At 42.4% G+C, this 12395-nt stretch overlaps 1 protein-coding gene across 1 annotated transcript in view; it reads left to right on the forward strand.

Moving 5' to 3' along the window:
• Nucleotides 1–3921: 3921 nt before the first annotated feature.
• The window catches only part of ADAMTS19 (ADAM metallopeptidase with thrombospondin type 1 motif 19), a 248373-nt gene continuing 239899 nt past the window's right edge, over nucleotides 3922–12395 (forward strand). Inside the window, exon 1 of the mRNA XM_059173349.1 lies at nucleotides 3922–4632. Within this exon, the coding sequence (XP_059029332.1) occupies nucleotides 3922–4632 (711 nt within the window). The remainder of the gene's footprint in view (nucleotides 4633–12395) is intronic.

A 12395-nucleotide genomic window follows, 5' to 3' on the forward strand; every position in this document is an offset into this window, starting at 1 on the left:
TGTATTTTCTTAATATTTTAAGGTTTTCTGGAGGGGAAAGGATTTAAGATTAGCTTTAGGTTGTGAGAGGCTTAGGGCCAGTGAGTTGAGGGAATGAGGAAGGGCTGAAGTCATCAAAGCCAACTTTTCATGTAGAGAAGCATGGTTTATAAAATGCAACATGTGAGCACCTTGTGGGTAAGAACAGTTGGTTCCACTTACTCTGATGTTTTGTCACTTACCTTCAGTGCATAAAAGCCGTGCTTGGTTGATACTAACTACCATCTGGTGACATATGTAGTGACCTGTCTAAAGCAACATATTTTTCCCAGCTGCTCCTTTCTTCCCTCTGAGGTTAGTCATGCACACACATGTCACAGTCCTGCCTTTTCTCCTTGATTTCACCAAGCACAATTTACTCAATTCCAAATCAGGCTAGTTCTTTCTTTCACATACATGCATACACACTCAAAGGCACTTTAAGGGATGCTCTTATTTGCACATCTAAGTCTCTTTAGTTAGAGCACAAAAACTTCCTTTCTCTATTAGGCTTGTTCTTTCTGAAGCTGGATAAATCACGCTGATAGTAGCTGATCACCAACAGAGTTAGTGCTGTAAATCTGGATTAAGGAATTAGAATGGGAATGAAATACCATACAGAAATCAATTTCTATTATCTGCTAAATGATCTTTGAGAATCTCCTTAGAATTTCCACAGCTATTCAGTGTAAATCAATGAATTAGGCAGAGTGTTGTTTTAAAAATGTATATATGAAAGAGGGGTGCCTGGCTGGCTCATCAGTGGAGCACACGACTCTTGATCTTGGGATTGTGAGTTTGAGCCCCACGATGGGTGTAGAAATTACTTAAAAATCAAATTTTAAAAAAGTAAAAAATATATATAAAAGGAATCCTACCTTTAAAAAAAAAAATGATAGCTTAGTAGAAGAAATATGTATACTATGTATACCAAACCACGATTTATAAAAAATCTTAGAAAATATACAAATATAACAGTACATCACATGGGAGAAAGATCAGAATTATCTGGAAATTAGGCAAAACTTACCATAACAATCACTATTAACCTCTACCATTAGAGATTCGTAGGGATCCTGTATCAATAGGAACAAAAAAGGACAGAGATGGGAACTTAAATTGACAACATGTGCTTCTGAGTAAATTTACCAAATCATATCAAACCTCATCTAGTTTTAAGGAATCACAAAGGTATTCCAGTAAATACAGACAATATACTTTCCTCCTCAACTTTACTTTTATATTTTTATTGTCATTGTTCAAATGATATAAGGAACATTGTATTTAATTTGTATATCCTGGTGGAAATGTTTCAGTAAAACTAGCTGTCTGCCTTAATACTTGCTATATTTGTTAAAAATAAACGGCCTTTGATTTCTTGCCTAGTTTTAAGTCTGTATAATTGAGTCCCATAAGGAGTGTTTAGGTTTCTAAGTAACCCAGATATTTTTTGAATGTCTGGAAATCCACACTCACCTAGTTGCTCAGTTCCAGGAATTTTACAAGACAAGGTAGGGAGGCAGAGCACTCTGGACAAACACACCTAGAGTGTCTTCATGTTTGTTTTTAAGCCCAAGACAACTCAAAGAAAGTATTCTAGGACCCAGCTTATTCAAACAATGGCTTTCCTTTGAAATAAGATAGTCTGCCTTCCTTAAAGGCATAGTAGTCACCTTTGACACAAGGAACAGAAGGTGAAATAACAAAGGATGTGGGGAACCAATCTCCCAATGCTGGACTTTTAAAAAATACTGATTTGCATGAACTAATTTTTAGGTGACTGGCCTAGTACAGAGGATGTGTAGAGAAAGTTAGATCAAACCCTCGAGTCTGATGTGAAAATGTTTGGTGTCGCCAAGGAAGAGGTGTGCAAAAGGGAGTGGGGACCCTGAAGATCTGTGACAAAGAAAGCAAGAGTATTTAAGTTTGCATTCCCCCCAAAAGACAGAAAGAGCAAAGATACATTTTCGATGTACAAAAAGTAAAAAAGGCAAAATAATCTCACCTTATGAGATCTTTAACATACAATATTTAATGTCAGTCCCTTTAATCTCACCCTTGTTATGAGAGAGAGAGTGTGCGTGTGTGTGAGAGCCAGAGAAGGGGAGGAGGATGGAAATTGATAGCAGTGATGAATGGGAAGCCTGAAAGATAAGGTGGTATAAGGGGCTCTGAAATGTCAGGGTGTCTACTGTCCTGGGAACCTTTGAAGCACACTCCATGACGAATCACATTATCTCTCAGCTTAGAAAATTCCTGGAGACAAAGATGGATGGAAAAATCAAAGTCTTTGGGAAGTGGGGCCACAGCTTTGTGCTCAACCCTGTAGTAAGTTTTGCTTTGTGTGAGGTGAAGATTGGGGAGGGAGGGACGTGGGAGTGGGATGGACTGGGGAGGCGCTTCTACCTGCACACACCTCAGCTGGGGAGTGGGGGTGGGAGTGGGTGCAGAGTAAGGATGCAAATCGGCCTCCCAGGAATGGCCAATCAGCAGTCAGGTGAGGGAATTTGGGTCCCCACCCCAACTCGGTGTGTAAGCACGTGTGTGCTTTTCTGGGACCTTTGTCCCACAAAGTCACAAGAGGCGGGCACCCCTTGCTCCCTTCTTCTTGTCAGATCTGCTTGAATCTTTTCTCCACCACACCCACCTCATCCCGCCACAAATTCGAATTTGTGAGGAGTCGTGTCTCCTCCTCATCCCGCCACAAATTCGCTCCCGCGCCTCTCAGGGTAAGAGCTCGCAGCACTCCGGACCCGAGTCGTGCGCGGAGCTTGGCACACCAGGTTGCTGGGAACCGCTCCTGGCAGTTCTGCGCTGGTGCAGGCGGCGAGCCACGGCTCGGACACCGCGGCGCTCCTGCCCGCGCGGGGCAGTCCTCCCTCCTGTCCGGAGGCAGCACTGCCAGCCTTGCGCCTGCCGGCACGCTCCTGAACTTTGGGTCTATCCTGTGGGGCTCCGGAAACTCTCGCAACGTCCAGAACACAGAAAACAGACTCATCACCTAATTCGCCAGGGAGCCAGAGCGCTGCGGGGCCGCGGCTCTGCCTGCCCCCGCTCCTCCCTCCACTCCACCCCCCCCCCACCCCCGCCCGGGCTCGGGCAGCCTCTCGGAGTCACACAGCACCCCCCTCCCACCCCCGGCAGACAAAGGGCCTGGGCAAACTCGCCGCCCGGCCTCCTTGCGCTCCGGGGAGGCGGCGGCGCCCGCGGTGGATAGCGCAAGGAGGCGCGCGCGGGGCAGGGAGCCGCGGCCGCGGTAGCGCGGTCCCGGAAAGAGCCGCGAGATGCGCCTTACTCACATCTGCTGCTGCTGCCTCCTTTACCAGCTGGGGGTCTTGTCGAATGGGATCATTGCAGGTAAGTTCTTCCGAGACTTTAGGCTGGCTTTCCAACTTCCCCAGCGGAAACCGAGAACGCAAGGGGAGGCAGGGCTGGTGCAGCCGGTGCGCGGTGAGCAGGGCTCAGTGGGTAGCAATAAAAAGGAGCGTGCGGGTGCAGATGAGGGGGTCCTGCTCGCGAGCGAAATGCACTCCTCTCGACCTCATTTTAAGCATCGTGGAATGGTTAGCTTTCCTCTAATGAGAGCAGTAATATTTGCGTTTACAGCACCTGGAGGAAAACGGGGAAGTACAGCAATTGATAGCGAGGCTTTGCTCTGACATATGCTTAAGAAAGTAATGTCTTAGCACCGGTTTTCCTTCACCAACTAAGTGGTGTCACCAAACTTTGCTCCCCCACTCATTCTCCCCTCCCCCCATATCATCGTACTTTTATTTTGAAAATGCTGGGGTCTGTAATCTGATCGTGAGTCTTTAGGGGTTGCAAGAGTTTCAGGGACTAGACGGGTGGTCTCCAACACATTAACACGAGAACCTTGTGTCAGAACCGAATGTGAGCCTGGGAATGCTTGTGCTACTGGAACCGCGGCACTTTAAGCCCCGCACTTCTCTGTCTGCCCCGCCCGCAGGGCTGCAGTTCGCCCCCGACCGCGAGGAGTGGGAAGTCGTGTTTCCTGCACTTTGGCGCAGGGAGCCAGTGGACGCGGCCGGAGGCAGCGGGGGCAACGCGGACCCAGGCTGGGCGCGCGGCGCAGGCGCCCGGGCGCAGGCGGCCGGCAGCTCACGCGAGGTGCGCTCCGTGGCCCCGGCGCCGCCGGTGGAGACCGCGGAGGGCCAGTCAGAGCCCCGGCCCCAGCCTCGGCCGCCGTCGCCGCCGGCGGGTGAGGAGGACGAGGAGTTCGAATCGCAGGAACTGCCGCGGGGATCCAGCGGGGCTGCCGCCCTGTCCCCGGGCGCCCCGGCCTCGTGGCAGCCGCCGCCCCCACAGCCACCCCCGTCTCCTCCCCCGGCCCAGGAAGCCGAGCCGGACGGCGACGAGGTACTGCTGCGGATCCCGGCCTTCTCCCGGGACCTGTACTTGCTGCTCCGGAGAGATGGCCGCTTCCTGGCGCCGCGCTTCGAGGTGGAACAGCGGCCGAGCCCCGGCCCGGGCCCAACGCGGGCAGCAGCCGCCCCCCGCCCTCCCGCGCCGCCCGACGCCTCCTGCTTCTACACCGGAGCGGTGCTGCGGCACCCTGGCTCGCTGGCCTCTTTCAGCACCTGTGGAGGTGGCCTGGTAAGCGCCCTTCCTTCCCCAGCTCTCCACTTTCCCGCCACTCCGCCCTCGCCCCTCACACACCGGGCTGGTTTGACCGTCCCTCATCCCCTTCCAAAGTGGTCGCCCTGAACTTCACCCTTGTCTCCACTACGCAGGAAGTCTAACCGGTTTACTTCCCATTGAACATCTCCAGGGCAGTGAGTGAATCTAAAGGCTAAATGGGTGGATGAACAGTCGTCTTCTACCTGGTTCTAGGTTTCCTTTGATTACTGTATCCAACTGCCTCCTGGTAACTCTTCCCACTGGTTTTACTTCTTTCTGTTTTCCAAAATAAGCCCACCACGTGGTGTCTTTTCGGAGTGTGGAAGACAGCCAATCTGCTCACTGCAGAGTCTCCCCCGGGTCTGCCCCCACCCCCAGTTCTGCATTTATTATAAAAAAAAATTTTTTTTTAATGTCCTACTTCAAAGTTGTCAGAACAGTTCTCTAGGGAATTACATTCTGACAGCTGTCTAGAATTTAAACACATGCATAGCCACGCTGGACACCTGTTCAGCGGTGGCCGGGGGTGGGGGTGGGGACAGGAGTGGAGGAGTCACCAAAAGACCTGGAGCTGTGGACGGATGGATGAATGACCTTAGAACCCAGTCAGTATGCAAAGAGTCATGGTTCTGTGGTTTAACTTTTTCTTTCCTGAGGTTTACATTTTACCTGGTGGGAGTTGGCTTTTCTCCTCTCCACTCCATGGTGGAAAGTAGTAGGGGTGGGAGCCTTGCTGAGAGGCCTGTTGGAATGGGAAAGGAGAAACCATTTGCACTATCTGAACAATGGAGATCATCTTTGGATTTTCTCTTCTCTGCCCTGACCCAGGTTTGGGGATAATTGTTACCTCCTGTAAGTTGGCCTTTACTTTATGGTAAAGTATACATAACATAAAATTTACTCTTTAACTATTTTTAGATGTACACTTCAGAGGCATTAAGTACCTTCACGTTATTGTACATCCCTCATATTGTGGCCTTTATTACTGGTTTAATACAAAACCCAGAAGATATTGAAAATGCTCATCTCATTTGTGACTTCATTTTGCTGTTTCTAATAAGCCATTGATGAAATCCACAAGGACTTATCTGATAACAACCTGCTCGTTTCTAGAAGAATCTAATAGAAATGGAGAGCAGAAAATATCTGCACAATCAAAGCCACCCAAAGTCATGAAATGGAAAAAGATGGTCAAAATCCAGACAAAATGAAACTGGAAATTTTTACCTATGCCCTCCTAAGGTCTCATAGTCCAATGATGTAAATTGCTGGACAGGGCTATATTTTACCAGATGCTCATAATGATGAATATTCAAATATGGACATTTTTAGCCATGAGTGAAAAAAGTTGGCATGGAAAAAATACACGAAAAGCTTTTAAAAATGTTTTTTGTGGAACTGATGTTTGAACACTTCACTGGGGGAAACATTTTGTGGGGCTTTCATTGTCCACTAGTTTTTGGCCAGGGATTAAATAATTACATATAGAAAGTTCCTGGTGTGGTAGAAGCAATAGGGGATAAAGCATTTCACTGTGTTGAAATGTGGGCTTTTGGTCACATTTTCCAAATGAGCTATGCTTTCTCTCCATACTTAAGGGAGCAAAGTTAGAATTATGAGTAGGTTTTTCATAGACTGAATAGGAGTTTGACATACCTCTCTGTTTATCATGTTGGACTTTTACTCACTTTTCCTATTAGCCACATATGTATATGTTCTGAACTGGGAAGTCTTTGTTATTGAGGAAATATGACGTTGCCAGCAATACAGTATAGCAGTCAAACGTTTGAGTTAAAAGTTAGGCAGATAGCCAAGAAGAGTGGGTTTGTTACTCCAGACTCTACCATGCCAGCCCCTTTTCCCTTATGAGGGTGGATTAGGAAAGAGAGCATAATTTTGTTATCTGAGCTCTGACATTGGCTTGTACCCTGACAACTGACAAGTCCCTTACCTCTCTGGGCTTCAGTTTTCATTAGTTAAATGAGAGAATTGGATGATTTAATTAAAAACTGGAGGATAGAATTGAAATTCTATTAGATGTTTAATGTATCCTATATCCTCCATTAGGGATTTACAGGTTAGGAGAAGGACAGCATACATAAGTGGTTATGACCCGGTATCTATGGAGCAGCAAGGTGCTGAATCAAATCCTATTCCTGAGATGGATCCAGCTTGGGAACGTGGGGAAGGCATCCCAAAGCAGAGTTCAACTGAAGCATGAGGAGGCTTTTCCCAGGCAAAATAAGGCTAAAGAGTGTTTTAGGTAGAGAGATGATGCTGAAGACATAAAAGTAGAGACCTATCAAGGAAATGAAAATAAGAACCTCCTGTGACTGGGCTAGAAGGTCCAATAAGGGGAAATGACCCTAAAATATCTGGTGAGATCAGACCTCAAAAGCCTTGTCTGCTAGACTATAGGCTGTTCCAAACTATTGATTATTGTAAGTCTACATTGTATTCTGTATTTCCAGAAATCTGTGATTCTCTAATTCTAATGTGAGGAGTCAAATTGACTTTCTGTGGGCGTGAATTATTTATAAATGCAACTGCTTTTCATTTGCAACAGTTTTTTTTTTTTTTCCTTCTTCCCAGTAAGTGAAAGCTTTCTGATCATTAGTTTCCTAGAAAAGAGTAGATATCTAAGTGTACTGTCTCCTCCCCTCTTTTAGCAGCTAGCTTTGTCTTCTGGTGTCTGAACTCCTCCACACCTTTTGGATTAGTGTATATTTGAAAAGATCCAAGAGTCTCTATCAGGGGAGATAGATCATCAACTACCCAGTTCTGCACAGTGGTAAACATTTATAAGGTTGGGCAATTCATTCTCCAGATACCAGTCTGCTTGTGCAACGAAAGGGGAAGTGCTAGAATAGATATTTTGGTTATATGATCAGGAGCTGCCTCTTCAAAGTACTTAATCTTTCTGGATCTTATTTTTCCTATTTATAAAACACACAAATTTTATTTGCATATCTAGCAATAGATGTATGAAGTGTTCTCCCTATTTCTGTTTACACTTCTTAGTCTCTAATATTGAACAGTAATCTTATCTGAGCCACATAGTAGATCCAGTGGGCACATAAATATCCTAATACTAAGCAATGAAACATTTGATAAATAAGTCTTCTGGGCAAGACATTGTGCAGATATGGAGAATACAAAAAGGAGATGAAAAAGCCTTGATTTATGTTTCAAGGAGCTTCCAGCCTGGTGTGCCAGTGACAGATGGAAACAAGGAAACACAACAGCTTAGATAGCTACAAATGTAGTATGCCCCAAGTGCTCTGATGCTACTTTATTAAACATTTCTCTTCATTTTCATAACACTGTAAGATACCTGGTTCCGAGTCAGCAGTCAGTAAAAATCACTGGACAAAACTACAGTACTTTATTATGTTTTAAATAAGTCTATAAAAATTGAAATAGAAAAATGCAACAAATTAAATTTTATGAAAGAGTAACAACAATTATATTGGCTCAAAAATAACACATTAGGGCGCCTGGGTGGCTCAGTGGGTTAAGCCTCTGCCTTTGGCTCAGGTCATGATCTCAGGGTTCTGGGATCGAGTCCCACATCGGGCTCTCTGCTTGGCAGGGAGCCTGCTTCCTCCTTCCTCTCTCTCTGCTTGCCTCTCTGCCTACTTGTGATCTCTCTCTGTCGAATAAAAAAAAAAAAATCTTAAAAAAAAAAATAACACATTAGTTTTTGTTTTTATTTTTGTTTTTCTTTTTTAAAAGCACACCTAAGCAGAATAAACTAGGTGACTACACACATTACCTGTGGTTCCCTTACAATGGACTGTTGAAATGGTTATCATTAATATTTGGATTATCCTTCCAGGATGATAAAGAGTGACTACTTAAATTTTATCCCCTTAATTTTTAAGTTTTATACAGTAGTAATTTTGATTAGCTCTTTATAGAGAATCTTCAGCCTTGTGTAAATTCAATTGTTTTGAGCAGTTTATTCCTTTTTTCTTGTATCACAGTATTCAATGCCACAGCAAGTTTTGAAGAGTTAAATATTTTAGGATATCTATTCCAGCAAGGCACTTTCTCAGGTACCAGTACTAAGGCAGGAGGGGAGAGTGTCCTGGCAGGGTTGGGGCAATGGTTGTGCACTAGCAGAACTGGGAACATCTAAATAAAAAAAAGTAAAGATTGCCAACTAATCTCACACATCCACCTTCTTGGTTCAAGCCAAGTATTAGGAGCCACAGAAAAGATCTTGTAAATAAATCTAAAGGAATATTATAAAAGAATGCCATTAGTAACTCAGACATGTTGAATATCTCCTGAAAGACTGAAAACAGTTTGGGCTGGATTCATGGAGAACACGGAGACTTTAGGAAACCTCCATGAACGGCGGAGGCTTTACCAGAAGTGCAGGGAGCAGGAATGCAGGGAGCAGAAGTGGCTTTGACTTTTTCTCATGTCCAGTTATGACCAGCATTGGAATCCACATATGCGTGTCTAGGCAAGATCAGAGAGGACAAAGACAGAGCTTTCCCAGGCATGTTGGTGACACCAGAGGACACAGCATCTCCCCTTTCAAACCCCCAGCAGGTGGCCCACCTGTTTGATCAAATAACCTGAGGAGTCACCACAGATAGGTGAGCAGGGAAATCAAAAAGATACGAGCTGACACCCAAGAATATCACACTTTTACAAAAATGACCTGCATAAAGGAAAGTCATCAAACTCTGGCCAGTTAATATACAAAGCAACAAAATCAATGAATAAATGGAGACTTTAATGGAAGCATAAGAGCAGATATATATATTCATTGACCAAATAAATTTTTAAAAATATAGCAATACCTGCTGTCCAGAAAAAAATGATTAGTTACAATGGATCTAAAAATAAGTTGTCACTAGAATTAAAAACTCCATCAGTGAACTGACAGGTAAATTTCTGATCTAGAAGATCAGGCCCAGAAATTCTCCCAGAACATAATATAAAGGACAAATGTGTCAATAGTATGAAAGAAAAGTTGTGAGCCATGAATCCTAGGTTTGGATGTTCAAGTTTGTCTAATAGCTGTTAACTTTTAAAAAATAACTGAAAGGATAGAATTTTGTTTATGTGAGTGTAGTGTAATTTATTTGACCATTGTCCTGTTGTTCCAGTTTTTTCACTTTTATAAGTAACTCCAGGATAAACATACTTATACAGTGAATACTGTATAAGTTGAGCACACATCTGATTATTTACCATTTATAAAGGATAGAATTTTTAAAATGCATGCAATGTACCCTAAACATTTGAATCTAATTTAAATCACATATATATGTGACTTATATATATATACATATCATATATATGATATGTATATATATCTTATATATAAATATATATTTTATCAAATATTATATGATAAATATTTATCATATAAATAAATATGTATATTTATTTATTTATCAGCCAAGCTTTGGATGTGAAGTCTTACAGGTGAACCTCACCCAGTAGGCATACAAACCATTTCCAATGTAGACTTTTATATTTGGAAGAAAAACTAAAGACACATTCAGCATAAATTATGTGTAGAATCCTGGACTTTTAAAAATTTCATATCTTTTACAGCTGCTTCATCCCGAATGAAATTAGAGTCATTTTCCTTTAGCAACTTAACCTTTCTCAGGCTTTTCCAAAATTTTCAAGGGAACAAGGACGCTTTTGCACTTGTATTTTGCTGTTTAATATTTAGTGTCAGATTAAATTACATGATTACAGAATATTGTACCTATGTGTGTTCAAGCAAATGCAGCTGATTCCTGGTTAACACACAGGCTGATCATTGGAAAGAATTGCATGTAGCAAGACAAGGGAGGAATGTACGAACTATGCTCATTCTGCATGTTGTGTGCCTTGGTGACCGTATTTTTAAGATGGTGTGTAGAGTGTTATTTAATTCAGAGATTTGGGTTGATTTGTCTAACGTGGGTTAGACAGATAGTTTTTCTGTATCACAATCAAGGAAGGAAGTCGTGCACCTCCAGATCGAAGGACGAGTCACCAAGCTCAAAGCTCACAGTGGGATAAGTAGAGACCCACGCCTAGACACACTGTGGGAGAATATTAGAAAATCAAAGAGAAAGAGAAAATTCTCTTAATGAGAGAATGATTATCTCCACTGGAATGAGTGTCAGACACTAGAGGATCATGAGTTGATTGTTTTAGAGTTCTAAGGAAATAGAATTTTGAATCCTGGACTCAGCACAACACCATTCATCATTTTTTTCAAGTTTTTATTTAAATTCCAGTTAGTTAACAAACAGTGTAATATTAGTTTCAGGTGTAGAATTTAGTGATTCATCACTTCCATCACTTCCAACACCCAATCTCTGGTCATCACAACAAGTGCCCTCCTTACTGCTCCTTGCCTGTTTAACTTGTCTCCCCTCCCACCTTCCCTCCAGTTTGTTCTCTATAGTTAAGAGCCAAATAACCATGCAAACTGAAAGGCAAAATAATGTCATTTTCAAAATTATAAGGACTCAAACTTTACCAAACAGAGCCTCCAAAATTGTATGCAATGAAAAGTCTTCCTCCAACCCTTTCTCAGTTATTGCTAGATTCCTTCCCAGACGCAGCTGGGGTTATTAGTTTCTAGTGTGTGGTCTAGAAGCAGTTGATTAAGCTTATATTATTTGTATACACACACATGCATGCACATGTGAGATTACCACATGAGTGCACAGAGAGAGTCTCCTTTATTATTTTGATAGTTCCCTTTATCTGATTTGCAAGTATGCTCCTTAATCTACTTAATCTGTTTGGTGTTGAAGTCAACTGGATCAATTCTAGTATTTTCCTATTATGAACAGCACTAAATAAATAGGACTCTGCAAATACACCATTTTGCTTATGTAATGTAAATCTTTGTCAAAGGGCATGTTGTACTGGTAATTTTGGGTGATGATATCTGATTGTACCCCACAGTGGTGGTACCACTCTATACTCTTCAGGCCAGTGGAGTATGTGAGTACAACTTTCCTCTATGCTTTTACCAATGTGGGTGGTGTTAAAGACATTGATGTTTGTGAAAACTAATAGGCAAAAAAAAAAAAAAAAGTTCCCTCAGTGCAATTTTAATTGACATTTTGGGGGTATTTTTTGTGAGGCTGAGCATCTTTTCATATTTTTATTCTTATTTCCTTTCCTGTAAATGTTGTGTTCATGTCTGGTAGTCATTTTTTCATTAGAATTTTAGTCTTTTTCATTTCTATTCCAGATCTCTTTCTGTATTAGTATTTTAACAAGATAAATATTAATAATGAAATAATAATGCTAAGTGTAGAAAGTGGAAAATATGTGAAATAAGTCATCTGTTAGCTTACCATCTATAGATAGTCACATTTTAGTGAATATGCTGAAAAGGAAATATGAGTATCAAATAAACACTCACAATTGTTCTCAAATTTATTAGTAAGCTAGTTAAAGCAAATTTCCTCAGACATCATTGCTGTTTCATTCGGTTGGCACAAATTATGCAAATTGATAATATCCATAGGGCATGCTTGGAGAACACTTAATCTTACGCATTGTAGGAGAACAAATTGGTTGAGTCTTTTGTATTGTAAGTACTTAAATTTGAAATGCTTACCCTTCCTTTCAGGAATATTCATTTGTGCGCAAAAGACTGACATATCAGCCTCTTCCTTATAATATTATTTTCAAGGGCAGAACATTGTAAGTAGTCATAATTAGGGGGCGACTTACATAGATATATTGTGCTGAAT

Source organism: Mustela lutreola, chromosome 5 (genome assembly GCF_030435805.1).
Source record: "Mustela lutreola isolate mMusLut2 chromosome 5, mMusLut2.pri, whole genome shotgun sequence".
In the NCBI taxonomy this organism is placed as follows: Eukaryota; Metazoa; Chordata; class Mammalia; order Carnivora; family Mustelidae; genus Mustela; species Mustela lutreola.